Source organism: Lissotriton helveticus, chromosome 4_1 (assembly GCF_964261635.1).
Source record: "Lissotriton helveticus chromosome 4_1, aLisHel1.1, whole genome shotgun sequence".
Lineage (NCBI taxonomy): Eukaryota > Metazoa > Chordata > Amphibia > Caudata > Salamandridae > Lissotriton > Lissotriton helveticus.
In genome coordinates this window covers 1,114,733,196-1,114,755,226 of record NC_136063.1, presented here as the reverse complement: position 1 = coordinate 1,114,755,226, position 22,031 = coordinate 1,114,733,196, and the positions used below count along the sequence as shown (strand labels likewise).

At 41.8% G+C, this 22,031-nt stretch overlaps 1 protein-coding gene across 8 annotated transcripts in view; it reads right to left on the bottom strand.

Moving 5' to 3' along the window:
- The window catches only part of FHOD3 (formin homology 2 domain containing 3), a 1,303,582-nt gene that overhangs the window by 1,007,098 nt on the left and 274,453 nt on the right, over positions 1–22,031 (bottom strand). For all 8 annotated transcript variants that reach the window (XM_078687715.1, XM_078687716.1, XM_078687717.1 and 5 more), the window contains exon 3: positions 21,082–21,146. In XM_078687715.1, the coding sequence (XP_078543841.1) occupies positions 21,082–21,146 (65 nt within the window). The remainder of the gene's footprint in view (positions 1–21,081; positions 21,147–22,031) is intronic.

The following is a 22,031-nucleotide window of genomic DNA, read 5'->3' as shown; positions in this document are numbered from 1 at the left end:
GGCTGCCTTATCGATATATTCCAACACCCTAGACTGAATCAGGGCCAGTGAAGGGGCGGTGCCAGGGCCCACCGAGGGGACCCCTACCACACTGTAGGGGATGCAGGGGCAGCGTAGTGCTGCAGTATGCATGCACCACAGCTTTCAGTGATGGAGTCCGCCGGGAAACATCCTTTACAACGCAACTTTTACAACGCACTACCATTACGACGCAACTTTTACAACGCAAGTCATTACAACTAATTGCGCTGGAGGGCGCTCTAGGATAGGGAATAGTTTAATTACTATCCAACACCTTCCCTACTATCCACGGGGACTGGAGTTGGAATAGTAAATTAAACTATTCACTATTTAGCGCCCCCCAACGCAAGTCGTTGTAACGACTTGCGTTGTAAAACCTGCGTCGTAATGGCATGCATTGTAAAAGCATGCGTTGTAGTGACATACATCCGAGTGCGCCCACAGACCCCAGAGGTGACCAGTAACCGACATGGCGCTGCAGGTTACGTTCTAGTTGGGGTAATAACCCAAGGTGTAGAACAACAGCAGGGTGCAAATAATCAGTGCCGCTAATGGACTTTCCTGGCGGAATGTCTATTATTTCTTCTTAATGCCTACTTTAGCAGTCACTAACGGTGAACCGACAAAGAGCCTGCAATGTTCTGCACTGCAGGGGCAGCAGCCATTGCAGCTGAAATCTGTCAGTCATGAGAGGAGGGACGCGAGCAGGCGAGCTCACATTACAAGTAGCAGACAAAGAATACTGCTCCAAAATACAGTTTAAGTGCAACAGACAGATAGCATCTCAAGAGGATTCTCAAATCATCAAAATTCCAGGCCTCGGCCTACATACCATAAAAATATATGCTCGAAGCGAATTGATAAGATGTGTCTACATGCTGGGCAAAAGATGCAAAAGGCGGGAAACAAACGGTGCCGAATGAATGGAGGGTGCACAGCATTGTGCCTGCACAGTACAGAATCTGGTAATGTAGAAGATTACATTCAGGCACCAACCGACTGTAAAATGAGAAGGAGCGTTTTGTTGGCAGATCAGCTGGCATTAATTATCAGAAGTAACCTGTTTGCGGTTTGTGGGCCCAAAAAAAGCTGCTTCTTCTACACCCCAGTCACAGGTGAGCCCACTGACATGGGCTGGCACATGCCGCTTAATTGGATCCCATCCAGATCCTGGCGGTAAGTTATCCAACATCAACAAGGTTCTCAACGTCCATCTTTGGGAAGTACATATTCAGTGGCAGAAAATATTGGTACATCCTCAGCTCTTTTGAGATGCTGACATATCTTTACATTGTAATGCAAGGACATCTCGAGTGACGCAAAATAAACTGAATTCCCCTTGCATTATGGTTTGGACGCAACGTGATTGAGCGAATAAGGAAGCCAGTTTACAGTCTTTCATTTCATCTAAAGACATTTTGTACACCTAGTTAGTGCTTCCGGGTTTCCTACCATCACAAGTGATTCGTCATCCCCTTGGTAAGTCGGGATCATCAGTGAGATGCTCTACCTACCCAGGGCACAAGTCCTAAAAAAAGAAGTGGGGGGACTCTCCAAGGTAGGCGTGGTCACAGGAAGTGACATCACGACAGGAAGTGACATCACGACAGGAAGTGACATCACAACAGGAAGTGGCATCACAGCAGGAAGTGACATCACATGTAAGGCAGATCTATCATTTGCATATAATGCAAGATTTAACAATTGAAGCTGCTTGGTACTTAAGCCTGTGACTTAAGGTCCCTGCATGGAGGAATTAGCAGCCCAAATGTGGATGAAGTTTGGCGAAGGTGACATGAACACATTTTCAAAACGCTACAGGAAAGTTTGACTGCAAGATTTAGTATACATTACAGGTTCCCAGAGAGGCTGCTTCCCACACTCGATAATGACTATTACACACAGTAGGGCTCCATATTCACGTTATTCTATTGATGAGTGTTATATGTTATCTCCCCACCTATTGTAAACTAGCGACTCTGTATTAAATAGTTTTGTCCCAGCTGCCTCTCTCTAGCTGTGGCTAGATTTATTTATTTTATTTATAAAGTTTTATATAGCGCGAACTTGATCACGAAGGATATCAGAACGCTTACAATTTGCAATTTCCCTCCTGCACAAGACAACGAGAAGACAGGCTCTATGTCCAAAATGCCACCCCCCACTGTGATATACAGTACTTACAGAAGATACTCTAAGAGAACTGATTGAACTGATTGTCCTCCATACTTTGTTCATCAGTGTGGGTGCGATTGTGCCATTTCTTTATTGTATTACATTATGCATGTTTGAAGAACCGAGGTTTGCTTACAAATTAGGGACAGTAATTAAGCTCGGTGAAGAGAAGCAGGTGCTGCCTCGGTGTAATCAGGGGTGTAATCTGGCCGAGTCTAGGATGTTTGGGGCCCTGGGTAGAAATGGATGTGTGAGCCCCCCTCTAAATAGCAGATACAAGACGCATTCAGGGCTGTTTGCATGCGAATGGATGCCCTGCTCCTGAACCTGCAGCACCTCCCTCTGTCACCTTCACGCACCTCTTAACAGCTCATCAAGGGCTGGAGGTGTGAGGGCTGCCATCCCGCTGTGCCTCTACAGTGCTGCTGCTGCTGGGGGTCGGAGCTTTCATACAGCCTCGGAGTCAAGAAGGGAGGTGGGGGCAAGCTGTGCCCGGTTCAAATTACGGAAATGCTTTATTTACTTTGTGCGCGCCGCGCTCCCGTTTTTTTAATGGTGGACGCGGTTTTGATTTAGCAGGGTGGACGGCGTCCACCCTGAAAAACCCTCGGAAATAAGTGGGGGGATGCCGTCCACCCGCGTGGTACCCCGACTCGTGCCCTGTACCTACCACAATGGCTGCTATGAAGTATATAGTAACGAGCCTCCACATTGCCTTGCAATTTGGGGTGGGCGGAATTAGCGGATTTTCATTCTGCAGAATTTCATTAAAATTCTGCGGAATTCTGCTGCATGGCGAAGTGGCATTTGGTGCTATTTTCATAGTGCCAAATGCACTTGTGTCCAAAAAAAGATGCAAGGGTGCATTTTGCACTATGAAAATAGCACAGTCAAACATACCTAATGGGACATGCTGTGGTTTCTAAAGTTTAGATTTCACTGCATAGATCACTCAGCACCTTTACAATACTCTGCAGTCATTAAAAGTTAATTACTGCAGTGATATTCAAGGATGTGGAGAAGTGTGCAGTGACTTCTACATTTTAGAAACCACTGCATACTTTAATTAATCAAGTAATTCTGCTATTACAAGAGTAATACGGAATTAATAAAATTCCACCAACTCTGCCGGCAGAAGTTAGTGGCGGCCTCCACATTCAAAAGGTGGTGTGGCGGGCGCAAGAGGGGGAGAGCGGGGCTGGAGTTTAATAATAATCAGGAAAAAACATACCCTCAGTTGCCAGCCGCGTCCTGCGTCGCACCCGGTGTCTCCTCTTTCTTGTCTCATCAGGCAGTGGGGCTGCATCAGACTCCCTATCCAATGAGCACGGGGCTTGGCCTAAGCGGGCTGGGAAGACACTCTGGTCAGGGAGTCTGTGGGGTCTCTCCAGCCCAGCTGTTCATTGCAGGAGGGTTAGAGAAACCGAGTGCCCATGTGTGTTTTGGTCGGCATGAGACGGCCGGCCAAACAAATATAGACACTCAGAGAGTGCACATGGCCCTCCTCTTACCCCTCCCCATGCCCCTGCCCCCCTGAACACACTGGCTGAGCCAGCTCTTAAAAATAAAACAATAATCAAATATCGTATTATTTTTCTCGCTGCTGGCTCTGAGCCAGTGTGGCGACGCTCCTCCGCCATTGCAGAGGAGCCGTCCCCAGCAGGATTAAAACTTCTGCCTGGGCCTACTTGCCGCCGCTCAAGAGAGGTACTTTTTCCGAACCACACAGTGTGTTCACCCCCAAAGCACAGTCCCCGTCACACAGAGCAGTACAACGCTTCTCAGCTGGTAACCAGAATGTGTGTTTTGAAAATTATGTTTTAAAAAACTTGGAAATTAAGAAAATCATATACATCAAAGACAAAGCCTTGGAGCATTCAAGTTACAGAGGTGTAAAGGCCCTTATTATGCTTCTTGCTTTCTGTCATAGTGAATAACCATTTTCAGTCAAATGTCGACAACAATACAACTGTTCCTTGCGCCGCTGGAATAGCAGCACAAGAAATTCAGTTTCGAAGAAGCCACATGCTTACCAGCGTCATACACAGTGACGTTTATGTGCAATTCAAGTTGAGTGTTACGCTAGGTTGATATCTTAAAATGTGCAGGGCAGCCATTTACAAGATGTAATGATTCACACAGTGCACCCATGAAAGCGCTGTGTAAAATGTTTACTGGGTGAGACTGTGAAACACATATGTAACATACACCATACTTATCTTCTTAATTTCCCAATATATGGCCAATTGTATTTTTAAAAACGTGTAGGCTGTGTAATATTTTGGCATCTACGATTGGTGCCTTAATGGCTGATTTTAAAATCTCCAGGGTGCACCACTCAATACTCACTTGAAGTTTTAAGGTCTCGCACAACTGTCTCCCCAAAAAAAAGGTGGTTAAGGGTGGTTTCTTTTGGGTCACTCAGGCACAGGTATAATTTAGAAGCAAATGTCCCCTCTCTGGTCGACGGTGGATAGAATTTATGTGGGCTTAAAATGTTTTACTGAGATACAGAGTTACTGGGATTTGAAATATGTCTAATATGAAATTTTGTATCATAAGTAATTGTGTTACAAGTTTCAGATACAAATCATATGTGTCTATGTAGCTCCCTGCTTGTCCATCGTCATAGCTTGCTGTCTCATGGGACCGTGAATGTGCTCAAGGAAGTTTTATAATCAAATGAGAGACCTACAAAAACAACTTGCGAAAAGCACAAGTCCTGACCGTGCAAATACGTTTGAGATTCTTGATTAGTTACAGCCGAGCAGCCAATTTATATAATATTCACATTGATCCAATGACGTTGGAGCTACTTATGAGGAACAAAGAAAAAATCCTTTCTTTAGTGAGGAGCCAAAAAGCGAGGTAGCCTTGTAAAATACATTGGCAATCTTTCAAGAGTGTGTGCATGACAAGAGATTCGGCTTCTGCCCGACCAACTTCTCTGGTCTGTTTGCTAACAATGTGTCTTCTTTTTTCAGATATGCACCGCTGCCTTGTATAAGCCAACAGCTACAATATTAACAAAGTAAGCAACATTGTGCCAAGAGTTGATAATTCGCCACAGTGAGAATAAGCAACTTTTCCAAGAAGATAAAGGAACCGCTGGATGTCAGGCATCCGCTTTGTAAATGGCTGATAACAGATGAGCACCGATAGCCTCGTCTGCTCCATCTTTATCCTTCTGGGGACCGAACCCTCAACTCTAGCATGGGACACCGGGCTCTGGATGCAGCCTCACTGATGATCTAAGTAGAAGGAATAAGGCCGCTGTACTCTCTTGTTTCATATGTGCACCAGGACATCCCTGGCTAAGGCCATGGTCAGAGGTCCATTTGAGATGGTGGATGCAGGTCAGGCCCAGCGACACTCATTTTTGGATACCGGCACTCATTTTATCTCATCAGACTTTGACCCAGAGCAAGAAAGACAAAAAATACAAAAGGAGGAAAGAAGGAGAAACAGAAAAACAGAAGAAATGACAAAGGGAGAAAGCAGGGATGAAAAAGAATCTGCAAGAATGAGGTAAAAGAGTAAGGAGTTTCTAGTGGCGAACAAGAGAACCATTCAGCAGTTCAGGTATTCAGCACCCCAGCATTCGATAGCGCTGACCACAGGCTTCTGAGCAAAACTTCGGGCCCAACACTTATTCTTCAAGAAAATAAGCACCAGCACTAGCTTTGCCACACTCATTAGTCACTAGGAGGCCATTGTTGCTCTCCTTCTCGATGACTTTCAATAAGTTGTTCTTTTAGTAAGCATGGGTGGTTCGGCCCCCACGCACATTACTTTGCATATTGGCTACATCCAGCGCTTTCGACTTGATGAATCGGTCAAAGCTATGGTCACTTATGGAGAAGATGGGGGTAGAATCCTAACTGCTCTCCCTTATTAAACGCTTACATCGAGGACTGACAGTTAAAGTCCACTACAGTATGTTAGGTGAAACAACTATCCATATTAAATCCACACGAGGGGTCCACCAGGGATGTATCCTCGCCCTGTCTTATTTTTATAATTTATAATTGGGATTGCCAAACATTTAGCAGACGCTGGGAAGGATATCCCTCATACAGACAAACAACCAATTCCCATCCTCCTTTATGCGGACGATGCCCTCTTCATAGCACGCACGGCAAATGGTGTTCAAACACTATTGGATTCCTTCCATTCCCACATGGGAAATTTTGATTTAAAAGTTAATCATTCTAAATCCATTATTATTACCTGCGGGCCGCAAGACAAAATCAAAAACCTTTGTAATAGGGAACGCCATATTGGAAAAAGTGAAAGATTTTAACTATATGGGTATCCAACGGGCAGAGAACAGTTTAATTCACAGATTTACTGCTGACCCCACCGGTGGCTGCCACGCTCGTATGTCGTGAAGAACTAGGACTGGGGTACCAGAGGCCCACTTGGTTAGGTCCTGCATTCAGATGGTGTGGCCCATATTCTATGGATCACATACCTGAGACAGAGGTTTGAGGCCACATGACTGAAAGAGTTGTTTGATAACCCTTATTAAATTACAAGTAAAAGTAAGGAGGAGGGTAAAACAAGATTTCTTACTTACCGCACAGAAATAGGACTAAGAAAAGCACAGTCCATGGTTTCATTGAAAAGATATCTTGAGATCTTGACCACAGAATATTTGGAACCATATCTTCCCTGGGCCTTGAATCCTATACATTGAAGTTACCTTACTCTTTTTAGGCTGTGCATGATACACTATAGGGTAGCTTTCCCTCAACACATTGTTCAAATGCATGATTTACCTCTGTGTGACTGGGATCCACAAAGAACAAGTCACGTTATATTGTATGGTCCCTTAAATATTGATTTTAGGTGAGATTATCTAATCCCTGCTTCAAAGAATTCTAAATTGAGAACACATAAAGAAGTTCCACCCCAGAGATATGCTATGCCACACTAAACTTTATCGGGAAGGCTTTTGAACCAAAGAAAAGATATGAAATGTTTGCACTATGATTATACTGTAATCAAGAACCTTTCGAACCTGGTATATCTCTGCTGATGTACCCCATTTGTTATGTTGTATGTGATCATGTTATAGGTAATACCAGAAAATGTATTGCTTGGTGCAATATGAGACTCAGCCGATCTTTCTTTTAGCAAATTGTAAATGCTTAATATCCAAGAACTTTTAGACATACATATTTATCGACAAACATTTCCAGAGCATCATGACATGTTTACATTTCGAGGTGCTCTGGAAATGATTGTCATATTGTGAATATTTGAAAGTCTTTCTTATATTTATGTAATTTTTGGTAACATAGTGTATTTATGTCCATTGAGCACACGCTACCGGTCTCTGCTTACATTTTTCCTGAATTTGTGAAGTGCTAGCATTGAGTTTAGACCACTGTTACATTTTCTTTTTTTTAATTTATTTTTATTGACTTTTGTGGCTAAATGGGCGAATGAGGCGCTAGCTGACTCTGAATCTAGGACGTCATTGATGCTCTACTTCTCGATGACTTTCCATAAGCTATTCTCTTAGTAAGCATGGGTGGTTCCTCTCCTCACATACATTACTTTGCATGTGGGATTTTTTATATGTATCATGCTATACTATCATGATTTGTTACATACAGAACACTCCCTGAAGGTAGCTTCAGAGGAGGGTTGTTGCTTTGATGACTTCTAGTCATAAGTGGCACACGAGTGATGGTAGCTGTCTTCAATGCTTGAGTGGAAACTTCCGGAATTCTTTATGAGTGCACAACCAACCATAGATGACAACCAACAGTGGCCAACAGGCCAAACCTCCTTTCCTCTAAGGCTCTTGGGAGGATTCTGGATGCCGCACTTTGTCTCAGTTTGCAACTTCTGGTTTTATCTTGAGACCAGAATACAGGGAATTGTAATAATCAACTCAGACATTAAGGCATCTCTTGAAAGGGTGCTGCGACGGCAACATGCAAATTAAGGTGGGAGGTTTCTGAATAACATAAATTGCTAATTTTATGTTTTCAGCACTTAGATGCATGATGTGCAAGTGGCATGCTCCCACTGAAAATACACCAACGTTGCATACCCCTCTGGGATGGGTATAAGGGTCCTCTGCAACTGAGGAGGCCTGGAAAAAAGGGAATGGTGTCGGGCAGAAGGGTCACACTTTTTAATGCTATCCAGTTATTGGTCAAAATCCATGCTAATGTATTTGGAGGGAGGTGAAAATATTCGACATATTGGGCGTTGTAAATATGATATGAGAACCTTATGTCAGGCATTACAGAAACATTTGGTATTGTACAAAATACAGCTATGAAAAAAAAAATCACACTTAAAAGTCACCTGGCTCCACCGAGATTGAATTGGTGTCAGAAATTCCAAATATAAACTAACAACTTAATGTCACATTAATTAATTATTTGCATATGCCTATGCACATGTACAGCGGGACAAACAATTACATATTTTGTTCACTACGATCTGTTAGTCAATAACTTCCCAGACTATCATTCTTTTTATTCAGCAGGTCTGAACACTCTGTCTACAAATTACTTTCAGCACTTTTTGTTCTCACTGCCCCGGGGAATCTGCTAAACTGATGTACAACAAAGACTGCGCGTGAACTAATTTGTCATGTAAAAATCAATGAATGATATCTCCTGGGCTTACCTGTTATCTGGCTTCCTTCTACTGTCATTACGCTCTTCGAGGCTCTCAGTCACTGACAGACATGCCCCCTCGAGAGCAAGGCAGGCCTTCTGGGGCGATGAGAAAATGCGCACTCTCTCTCTCCACTCTCAAATGTTAGTCCTTAATTAGTTTTGGGGTAAACTGGCCATTACTGTGAACAAATGACGAATATGTTTTGTAGGAAGGATGCATTTCTGCCAAACTCCAAACGGTGAGGTAAGTGGCAGAGTGGAATGTTACAGCACCTGGAGGCAGGGTGCCGAGTGGGTTGTGTGGCCGCAGGAATGTCCAGAGGGGTGGGTGAGGGGTGCCCGGTGGTGAGCCAGCATGGCATGTCTTTGAAGAAGCACGACTCTTATACCATGAACGATATTTGATATTTTACAGTATACATCAAGTGGTCATTTTTTTTTAATTCGCTGCTCTTCTGTTCAAATCACCTGTCACTTTCGTTATTTTCATCTTTCAACGTAGTCTTTCTTCGCTGTCAGATAACCCAAGAAAGAGCATCAAGGTATGAAGGGAGGCGACGAGTCATTTCAGAGCATGGGGGGGGGTTAAAGGGGGGGGGCTTCGCAAGGGAAGGCTAGCGGGATTTAGTTTGCGTTTGGCAGAGCCTCAATAAAAGAGACTACAATAATTTATCTTAAATATGATAGACTAGTACAGGCTATACACACGATTGTAACGAAGATGTTTAAATTGACCAATTAGTTTACCTTAAAAAGATGTTAAACAAAAAAATGTTTCTATATATAAATCCGTATTTGTAAAGCGCGAACTACTCACCCTTACGGGTCTCAAGGCGCTGGGGGCTGTCGTGGAAATTAAGTGAGCCATTGACGAGTCACATGGCGCTGAGCCAGAACTAGGGATCAAACCGTGAACCTTGTGCTCCAAAGTCAGCTGCCCTGGCGGCTGCACCACACCTCTCCACCGCTGCACCACACCCCTGGCTCTCCCGCAAGCCTCATGTACTCACAAAATGTCATCAAAGAAAAACGTGCACACGCTTTGGGTCAGATCACTTCATCAATTGAATCTCTAGCATTGTGAGGTGTGGAATTTGCCATAACTCATGAGCAGCTCCACTAATAACAAGTGCACTTCTGTGGTAGGGCAGGTGAGCCAACACCTTACTTTGCCAATGTCTTTTTTTTCTATTTCTTAGTTTTTTTGTTTTTTTAAAGAAACACATTTTTGTCTTCCTAGTGCATTTACACCGTGTCTTCAGGCTTGAGCAATTAAAAGCCAATAGCATCTTTTCTTTTCACAGTAAGGATATTTTTTTTCTTAGATGAGCATTACAATTCAAAAACATTTCTAAATGTGCTGTGTGTACACCAGAGTTTAAAACCCCTGTACTGTTCTATTAAAAATGAGAATAAAAAAAAAAATGATTGTACATTTTTCATTACAAGTGTACTGCTCCCATGATTAGGCAGTGGCATATTTTCTTCTTTTTGTTTTTGCGGCATATGATTGCAATCATTGTTTTATTATTTTTTTTAAAACATTGTTTCAGCTTTCCAAGATCCAGTGCTTAATTTGAACCAGTGGTTTCCGGTGCTAGGCACTGGCACTTACTTGTTTGCACCTGCCCTCATGATAGCTGCCACATGGTGGTGTTGCTTGTATAATTTAGAGATGAGCAGAAGAGCAATTATTCATTCAGTATGCATTAAAAATACCTAATACCTGCCGCCCAAGCTATTTTGATAGCTTTGGGGTCCTGGAATAGGCTGAATTGACACCCTTGTAGCTGGTTACTAGTTGTGTAGGTACTGTCATTTGCAGCGCTGGCAACGGCAATCTGTGGTGCAAGCTGCAGAGGCCTCCCGACTAGAGCCCTGGCACACAAATTAAGCATTGCCAAGATTTAATGTACTGTCTTTAGCAATGCCTGCTTTTAATGTGATGCAGCCTCTCCAAGGTCCAGATTAAACTAATGTGGAGCTGTGTGGAGGGATAATGTGTGACTGGATGCATCACCTGAGAACCAACCGCACCTCGGTGGCATGCGTTTTGTGAGCAGTCATGAGGTAGCTGTGAATTAGAATGGATTCTTAAACAAGTTACTTCCGAAAAAAAAAGAATGAGAGAGCGTGTGTATGATTCGATGGGATGACCTAGTAAACATGTCAGACATTAGCAACTACAATAGCAACAATATCCATTAATGATTCAGTAGGTCAACTGGTCTCTCACAGCTACTAGGAGCCACTGGGAGCCACCTGCCAACACCGGATGGTGGAAACAGAGACACTTTTTTACTTTCACTCAATGATGCAATGTAGTTATTGTTTATTTCCAACTTCAGTATCAAAATTGAGAGTCCTGAAAACACGGCATGGAATTGACGAAAAAGGGCACAAAACACAAGCATCATGACATTTTGAAATCTAGCTTCAAAATTTCATTATGGCTGTTATTTTTCTTTTGTTTTTACTACACCCAATTAGTTGTGTCGGCCATCTCAGATTTCATTGGCCTTTCCAGTGTTTATGGCATTGTTAACCGCATCAACGCGGTGCAGATTTCCGCGGTGCGCTGAAGATTTCAAAAACCCGCGGTTCATATGAGTGTACGAGAGGTGTACCTCATGACGAGCTGAGCTCGTCATTAGCGTCGAAGGGGTTAATAAGGAGAGCTCATGCAGGCTAGTGGGAGGCACCATGTGACACCGCACAGAACAGCTTGTGTGCTGAACTTAGCTCGACAGGGAGCAAACAGCAAGGACAGCTGGCTGTCATCTTAGCTGTGTCGTCATCATCCTCATCCACTTACAGAAGCTCATCTTTCTACATCACATGTGCACTCTCCTGCCACTGAAGCGATGGCAGGTGCGTGGACTAGGCTAGCCGGCTACACATAGTCGGCTTTCTGACAAGAAGAGAATTTGCAGGCAAAGTACTCGAGGGCACAAACATCTTCGTGGACACCACATGCTGGCCAGGATATTAATAGCTCAGAGGCAGGACATGGGAATCTCAAAGGAAAACAGCCCTGGGTTCAATGTCAGTTTCCTTCCCGTACACTATCATCAACTTCGTTTGATATGCCATTTAGGGCAAGACTAAATTATAATGCAGATTAATTTTATACAATTATAAGTCATGCCTTTAGAACCAGAGCCCTCCGAAAGAAAAACATAAAAAAGAGAAGTTATCCTTTAGCAGCAGGAATGTTTTACTTAGATTCTAAATTATTGTGCCACATTATGAAAAAGACAAGAATTCATTAACTTGTACTTCAAGGAGAACATTTACACTAAGACATGGAATGCAGCCTGGCACTACAACTTTTACTTCTCCATGATGCAAACCAACTTTACAATGAAAAATTGAGGAAGATGCTACAGCAGCTATGCACTGTATACTATTGAGTGGAGTTTCAAGCTATCCACAAGTAGGCCACGTGTAAGGCACGGTGGTTCACAGGCATGAAAGAGAAAACAAAGAAAAGGCGGCCACCAAGGGTGATACCACTAGGGGCAGCCAGTTTTTACAAAATTGTTCCTTTTCCCCAAAACATTAACTGAACATTTAAATAAAGACTTTTAATCCATATGTATATATATGCGTATCAGTGCTCGTAGGTAGTTTCAGAAGCGCACTGTTGAAGCAGGTATACACTGTAATATTGGAGATGAGTCTCTCATCTGTACAAAGCCGCACGATTGATTACAATTTGCAAATACTTTGCAATTATTTTTCAGTTCATTATTAAATTCATGCATGAAAAGTATATATTTCTATAAGATTGTGACACACAGTGCTGTTTTTACATTTAATTTCGTATTCCCTTCCAAATGTCCCTATCTTCAGGGGTATTTGAAAAGCACAACTTGAGCATTTGAATAAATGAAAAATCAGTATTAAGTTATATATTCATTCTGAAAGCTAATTATCACCAGAGAGCGATAGGAACATCACCATATAATTTCGTAGGTACTCAGCACTGTGTTATTCTCATATCCCTCCACATAAACAGCGGCGGCCGGCACAGGTAAGCTAGGTGGGGCAGTGTACGGCGCAGCATGGGGGAAGCCGACTGATGACGGAATAAGTATAATTATATAAATAAATAGCACCTATTCCATCGCCTATCAGCTTAATACATATTCCCTCATCTGTCGGCTTCCCCCCTGCTGCACCCTGCCCCGCCCACCACACTTACCGGTGCCAGCCGCAGCTGCCTATAAACTATTGATATGTAATGATGCCTACAAGGGATTTCATTTATTAATCTCAGTTAAAAGTTATATAGATTAATTATTTGTGTATTAAGCCCCACATTGTCGCTCAACCTTGAGCCAATCTAAACATAAGTCACAATGATTAATGTATGAAAAAATTTCAGACACAGGTATATCTGATTTTCTCAAAGGTACACAATTTAATGTGAACAAAAATATAAAGGGTACAATCAAAAGCAATATATCATCATGATAGAGGGTGCATAAAGGAGCCTACACATCAATGATGTGATCATCTATTCCATACAGTATACAATAAGGAAATGAATCTAACACAATAGAAAACAAATCCTCAGTAGTCAAATTTGCTGGGGAAGTAGATGTAATAGTCAACGTTTCGGTTTGTTATGGCGATATTGTCCGTCAGACCATCTTCAGGACACACAATCAAATATTAAAAGTGACCCTTGGATCATATTCACTGAGATCAATCAGGTACCAAGGAAAAGGCCTGATATATAGGCTTCTAAACGGCAATTCTTTATTCTCACCGATAACCCATAAAGAGCATTCCCTCATCTCGGAGGAAAAACACTGACATCAGCACTTTTTTTTCAGGATGTGTCTTCGAAATTCCTGCCGTGGTATCATAGTAGCCACCTATGCTTCGCTGTTAATCAGTGGTGACATTTCTGGTCTTAGTAGATTGAAGAAATTGTACTTTATATGGGTTTGGTAGCGACTAGGTAAAGCAGCCCTTGATTTCAAAGGAACGCGAGTAGCTAACTTATTTTACCAATCACACACAGATGTAGACCCCAAGAGTGCGAGCAGACAGAACTGATCTATCCAAAGCTTCCATCACACTGCCTTGACACACCCTGGATCTACTCTGCTTACGTTTCCATTCGCATAGGATCAATTTACTTTTCTTGTGTAGGTTGTTAATTATCCTCTTCTGAACTCCGCCCAGTGCCTTAACTATGTCCGGCACTGAAAGCAGTCTCGCAGTTCAAATCATAATATCTCTCCCCGGCTCACTGTTGAATGGGAAAACCTCTCTCTATGCCACCTTGATTCCACTCAATGAAAAGTAAAATCAACTTGAAAGACATTGGATCCGTGTTTTCACACCCTACGAAATCCACACAGCATTCCTCTTTTCTTGAAACACATCAGAGGAAATCAGGTCGCCTGTTAATCTGAGCAACTAATGCTGTACGCATGTTCTTTCTTTTAAGATTAAACTGTTTCCTGTAAGGGGCACCTATTACCGGAACTAAAAATGTGTAAAAAAAAAATGTCTACTGTAATTGGAGAATTAGAGAGAATTTGCTGAGGACGCATAGCTGATTAGCCAGTTATCCTATAATCTCTTGGCAAGTTGCTCAGTAAGAATAGAGCCAGATAAATTTCACAATTCTTTTTTTTTAAATTTGGGTCCAGAGATTTTCAGCTGAACTAGTAAAGGGTGACTAGTTGTAGTATTGGTTGAGGTGTGGGCATGAGTATGCTGAAACATTTGTCTCCTGAAACCTTAATAGAGGTCCATAATGCCACGTAGGAGACAATTGTGTATTACCTATATCAGTCTTCGAGAGCGAAAATAAAAAAAAAATTACACCGTTATGTCAGGGAGATTTACCCCATCATATTGCACTTCAGGAAAAGAAAACTGCTACTGTGTCAGAAACCATGGTCCACTCTTGTGATGTCCAGATACCTGCAGTCTGTAGATGTTTGCCATGAGTCATCAGTTCTTTTTGACCAGCAGATCTCAGGTCTCAGATTTTATGTGCCCAGAAAAGTATGACCCAGAATCATTGTACAGAGTATGAGACACTGTATACTCTGCACCCGGAATCCCCTAGAAAAGACCCGAACCAAGAGCTCACAACTACTCATCAAATGGAGTGGCGGATCGCCTCAATGAGCACTGGCAGTGAGTATTAGCTGAAGATGATCAATCTCATTTGTTTCTGAAAATCTCAAATCTGACCCTTAATTGAGCCCGTCCAGAGGGATAATTGACTATGACCATTTAAAGTATGCACTGTTTGTATGGCAATCAACACTGAACTCCACATACTAAAATAAATCTTCCTATGTAGTAATGTAATTTGCATATTAACCAGGTTTACTTGTAGACAATAATAACTGTTTTTGTAAAGTGCTAAACTTCGAGCACTCATTTATGTTGGGCATGTCAATGAGTTTTCATAAATATGCTAATTTTGCTGTGACCATTAGTAGTCTGCCCCATTGTTACTGAGCCATGGCAGAAAGGCTCCATAATTGCTGTGGCAGAAAATAAATGGTTCGTATGGAGTATTGATGTGTCCAAGGAGTATTGCTGTTCAAAGGAAAATGTGCTCTACGGTTGCTGCAAGTCTAGAAATACTCCAAAGAAATGGTGTCAAAGAATAGTCTTTCCCCTTATGTGAGTTGTTGTTGCAGTTTTTCTATTGCACAGAACATGGTCCAAAGGCATTAGAGCACTTTTCAACAGAAGCAGGCTAGATTACGCAGTTTTTTCCAAGTAAAATCAGGGAGATTAAGAGATACACTTGGAATTAAAGGATGCTGACTTGATGCAGGGATACAAACGCATGTTCCAGAATCAGTAGTTCTAGTATGTAGGCCTCATCTTCTCCTTATAGCAGCAACAAGGCATGTGACTTACTCAAGTTCCTTGCCTGTATAGCAAAGTCCGAGTGAACTGATGGCTCTTACTAGCCTAGCCAGGCATCGCTTTGTAGGTTCCAGGAATAGAGCGAGAGTTACTAATAGAACGGGCATTTGTGCTCGAGGAGGCAGGGAGCATCACATTCTTCCCAAAACATTACTATCAACCTGTTACCTTTCTGATTTACTCAACATTCATCAAAACTACAATCCAAATAAATAAATAAATACAAAGAGCAGTGCAGAGGCCAGCCATCTTCTGAAGACCCGAGGGAAAGCAAAGCGTATTCACACTCTTGCCCAGTCTCCCAATTATATGATGACAGAAGACATAAGAGGAACAGACATTGTTCGGAAGACATGGAGGAGGTACAGAGTGGTGATCCGCTGAGAAACAAAGTTTATGGAAATGATGCCCATCTACTTAAGCATATTTCATGTTCCTCAGAATCTGTTGCTCAGTGGGAATAAGGTCCTGCTCCAGTTCCGCAAAGTGAGCATTTCAAGCAGGAGGGACCGTTTCTTCTCAACCCAAGGCACTAAGCTTTGGTAATCATTTCTACTAGATATTAAGTGCTCACCTATACTGTTAGCCTACAGGCAAAAGATGAATACTCACTATTTTGAACAGGCGGCTCCATTAGACCAGAACTAAGAGGATGGTGGAGACTCTATAAACCAATATATCTATAGATCAATCAATCAATCATTTCTGTCACTTAAGTCGGTTTCGGGAACTGTTCTATATCTCAAAGCACTCAGATGTTCAATAAATGATCTCTTCAAAGGAACACACTCAAATATTTGTTTGCTGTTCGCGTGAGAGTCTATTGAGATTTACAGGGTTTGGCAGGACATTCACATCCACCGGATGTGTCCTAACCTTGAAGCCCTCTAATTCATTGGTTATCAGATAGACCGCACTACTTTTTTAGGAAAGATATGAAAGATCCACGAGGGAAGAGAGACTCAAAGAGTGGATCCATGAACTGAGAAAATTCAGCTCTTTCTATGAGACCTTGTTAAAATAGGTTAATCATGAATGAGCATTAAGCTGAATAAAATAGTAAACTAAAGCCTCAAGGGGCAGTAAAGTCTACACAAAGTATTTTGTCGACGCAAATTGAAAGAAACATAAAGGAAATCCTCTTTTAACCCCTTCAACGCTCATGACGAGCCCAGCTCGTCATGGAGTTTCCATTGACTTCAATGGAAATTACATTCAAAGCCATAAAACACCTTAGCATCCAAGTGGTTAAGGTTGTATTTCAGAATATTGTATACAGAAATATCCTCTGACATAAATATTGTGTCCCAAATATTGTTTATAAGAATATTGTCTCACTGGGTGTAGATTTCATATTATTAATTTTTATAAAGCAATATTTTAGTAGTTGGTATTTGAAAATGATATTTATGTCAGCCGATATGCTGACAGGGATTTACTGGTACCACACTCTCAGATACATGGTCTCATTTCTTAAGACGGTAGCCTAAATGGCCTGCAACATTTTAATGTGCTTTCTACTTTTTATGAATCCCACTAAAAAGAGCAGGCAAAAATCTAAATTTCAAAGGTGAGTTTGTGTCTTATACATTCAGGAAATTAATTATATCCTGTAATAATTAAAGCATATTTCACAAGGTCACTTATTATTAGGTTGAATTCTCTTAGCTCATCTTGCATATAGTCCACTACATTCTCTATACATAGTTCCTCTTTGAAATCCAGGAGTTGCGTCCTCACTGGAATGGTCAGCTTGATGCCTGACTTCATGATGGCAGTCAAACAGATCTAAGCCTGGCTTGCTTGTAGACACCACATAATAGAAATAAACGTAAACAATTCACTTTGAGACCACAACTCTGGCAATGCTACTTCTTGGTTGTGCTGCCAAGATCCTGTTCACAGGGAGGTTGTTTGTTTAAGCCAGAAAATAGAATATTTTATGATTTGCTGATATTCCTGTCTTAAAGTAAAGTGCATAATCTCTAATTTAGAACTACTTTAGGCCAAATTACTCTTGTCTTGGCTCTAGAGTAACAGGAGACAGGCGGCCTAGAAAAAGAGAGAGAAATATAGAGACAGAGAGCTCTCCAGTAAATACATTCGTCGAAATAGAAGTCCAGAGAAACAAGATCAAAGAGCAGGAATCGTTTCAGTGTCATTTTCTGTGGTGGGCACTATGAAATAGAGGTATGTCTTCATCTCACAGTATGGGGTTCCTGCTGGTGAGGAGGAGGCGTTGGAAGGGAACAGAGAAAAAGGCCCTTTTCCCTTCCAAATTCTTTTTCAAGTGTACTCAATCGCGCTACCTCAGGGCTACACCAGAGAATAAAACGATTGTCGATATGAAAACAATAGATTGACTATATATCTAATGCAAACAGGAATGTATACACTTTGAATCCTAACACTGGTACATCCCCTAAGGATTACAAAACCTTTACAGATTACAAGTACAAATTTAACATAATGGTAAGCAAGCATAGCCCTATCATAAGTGCACCCTAGCACACACTAATAAGAAATAATGTTTTGTTTTTTTCTACTGCAAAAAGTACGTGAGCAATTAATGTTAAAATTATGTTAAAACAACGTTGTGAAGTATATGAATGCATAACAAATGGCAAAAAGGTAATAATGCTAACCAGTAAGCCAATACAAAGTGGCATAACAGTGTTAGCATTTCCAACCATCATTTCCAATTTTAGAATCATGAGATGGGCAAAAACATAATTGCAGGTTCGGAAAACAGATGTTTTAGCCTCCCAGAGAATATGAAATCTATTTGTCACAGTTCATGCACCTCAACCAAATACTTCAACAGCTGGCTTCTGAGAAACATACACCACTCATTTAGGCTTAATTATAGCTCACTGTAAATCAATGCCTCTTTTTAAGTGAAACACTCATGCTACATTGGGCTTTCCAATGGGGTCTGGGAAATATGGCCATCTGGCCTACCACAATACCGCCAGGGAACAGTCAACCAGCAATACCCTGACTACCAACAATACCGCTAAGGATCAGCCAGCCAGCGACACCATGCTCTACCGGCAAAATCCCCAGGATCAGTCAACCAGCAGCACCCTGGTCTACTGACAGCACCTCCAGAGGGCAGTCAATCAGCAACATCATGCCCTACCGACAGTGTCCCTAGGTAGGGTCAGTCAACCAGCAGCACCCTGACCTACTGACAATATCCCCAGGATCAGTCAACCAGCAGAACCTTGGCCTACTGACAATACTTCCAGGGATCATTCACCCAGCGGCACAATGCCCTACTGACAATATCCCCAGGATCAGTCAACCAGCAGAACCCTGGCCTACTGACAATACCCTCCAGGGATCATTCATATGTGATGAGATGTCTGCTTTCCTGTGCTATTTGTATTCCATTTATGATTTATGCTTCAGCAACTAACCAACAATGCAGTACTAAAATCTCCAGGCAACTGACACTGACATTACTCAACAAGTTTGGCCAATGTACAGATTTCACAATTTGTTGCAAAATTAAATACATCTTTGTCACTCTGCCAGGGGATCCATAGCACAGATAATAATTTCATCCACTTAAACTATATCCACTACCTATACCTGGCATTACTTCCCATTTGTAACAAGAACTTATCCTAGTAAAGGCCTAGTACATATCTTCAGCTGTTTCGTGAAAAAACTCTGTCGAATCACAAAGGTAAACTTAATAATTTTGTGTAAGTTTACTCTATTTCTGTATATACAAACTAGGATTTAATAGTAACTTCAGACTGCAGAGACTACGTAGTTGGGATGGAGAAATCCACATATAAAACGATAGGACAGGTCAATCTTTTTTATTGGTGGAGTTCTCCACATCAACTGCCGAGTACATTTACCTTTGTGAATCAGGACCAATGTCTTTAAGTGTTTCAATCTAGAGAAATGTCTCAGTTTAAAGTACTCGTAGATCGCTTTAGACCATCTACAACTATTTAATAACCAGATGCAATGTACTTCACAACTAATGTTGTCTCAGGTCCAACAAGAAAGATTTGCTCTCCCAAACGTACCCAGGTGGCATTAGTGACACAGACACACAGTGCACAGTGTGTATGGTCAGCACTCTTCCAAATGACCCGCTATGCAACAAGAATACTAGAACATCTTGACTGAGTTCCTCTGCTATATTTCAAAACATTATAAACACTGCAGTTCTGCCATGGTCATTCAAAGGCACACGATAACCTCATCACAGCGTTAAAAATACAAGTTGCCGGTGCTACGGCTTAAGCAGGGTTTCTGTGCTCAAGATTCTGTTATTTGGGATCAGTAAAGTTAATCGTTCACAAATTTTCCTCAATATCGGTAATAATCATGACTGAAGCACATCCAAGCCCTGCACATTTTGTTGTTAAAAGGTATTAAACAATGAACATTGCCAAATTTAAACTGAAACCCAAGAAAGTGTGAATCAAGCTTGCCACAGTCGAAACCTGCGGCTCTTGGATTCATACAGGATCCATGGTTGGTGCTCTGAGCAGCAGACTCATCCTAAACAACCCAAGGACAAGACCCTCAGCCCATATCCACAAAACACTCATTTACCAATGCGAGGTTTCAAAGGTTGATCAATGCACAGAACTTAGCATTTCTATTTTTCGTCCCAATTTTGCCTAAATTATTTTCAATCTGCTTGAGTGAGAGTCCTCAAAATTTCTCTACAAACACAAAGAGGTTGAAGTGGACAACTGTGTAGTAATGAAAACAGAAATGGACCCAGCAGATCTGACTCTTCCTTCTCCAGCAGCAGCTCATGACTTTCACCTGTCAACGGGCTATCTTTTGCGTTATGTCAGAGTGACTTGAGACATCTACATTTGTAAAGTACAAAGGAACCATTACTGCGCTTAAAAAGTGGTTGCACTTTAGCTTCGTAACTGCAGAGCCCCACATCTGAAATATATTATGGAAGACAACAAAAAAAACACAAATACCCGTTATTTATTTATTCCCTCTATGCCAGGGATATAACAATTTACTGAGGGGTTGCAAATGTTCTCATCGGATATGACAAGTGCAAAGGTAACTGAATTATCTAAGACAACTAATCATAAAATATATGTAAAGCAGACGGCTTCGCCAACTCCATCACAAGCACATGTGACATAGGACACGCATTAAGGCTCTTTAAACGCGACAATTTCTCTTCTGAAATTGATGGTTTTCAACTTCTCAACAGACGATTCCCTCAAACTCAAAGCAGTCAGCAGTCTGAATATTATCTCAACATTTTATTGTGCATTCTTCCTGAATACGGGTCAGATCTAAGAAGTGGACTCACCAATGCAGGCGTGCACTCTCACGGAAAGCTGGGTCCGGAGGATGATGCTGTGTTTCTTGCCCCTCCTGCAAAAGGATAAAATAGGTATCAATATGTTTGCAGGTGCAACGAGTTTGTAATGCCCTCAACTGCACCACTGCATACAGAGGGGTTCAAAAGGAATGTGGACAGGGGACGTGCATGGCAAAATAGTACATGTGTTTATGTTATGTAGCTTATAGAGCGCACAGCTGCCCCGGCAAATTTCTGCAGTTATTTTCCTGATTATACCAGTGTAAGCAAAACAACCACAAACCGAAACCACAATAAACCACTGGATCATTTCAGAGCCCACAGCACATTGGAGCTCAAACAGGGTCCTACTAGTTAAAGTACCTTTTTCTGACAGTTAAAACATGGAAAGCATGAATGTGCAGAGTGCACATACAGGGCTTAATTGAGACTGCAAGATTGATCATAAATGCGTGGAGATCCACAATCGTCGGTGTCCGCCTATGGTTTGTGTACATTTGTGCATTCCTTACTATTCAAAGAATTCCACATGGCAATCAATGTAATTCACGGATGTTCCCTTCAGAGCAAATATAATGGAAGTGTGCCTTTTGTACCAATACATTTTTTTTTACTTAGTACTTACATTTGCAATTGTTCCACCAGCCACCCCCCCTTGGGGTTCCTATGTTTACTGTGGCAACTGGTAGATTTACTGTGGTCATAACTTTGTTCACAGAATCTACTGTGAATCAAACACTGTTATTTGCACTCGTGGATGAGAGTTTTTGTGATACCTAACTGAAACGTAGGTAGGGACAGACAAGGTTTTGTGAATATCACACATACAAGACTTCGAAGGCCACGTGGTCTGACCATTCTCCAGTTTGCCACAAACAGAACACACTAGAATGATCTATGGGCTCTAAAATTGACTGTGCATTTACTGTGCAGTTCCT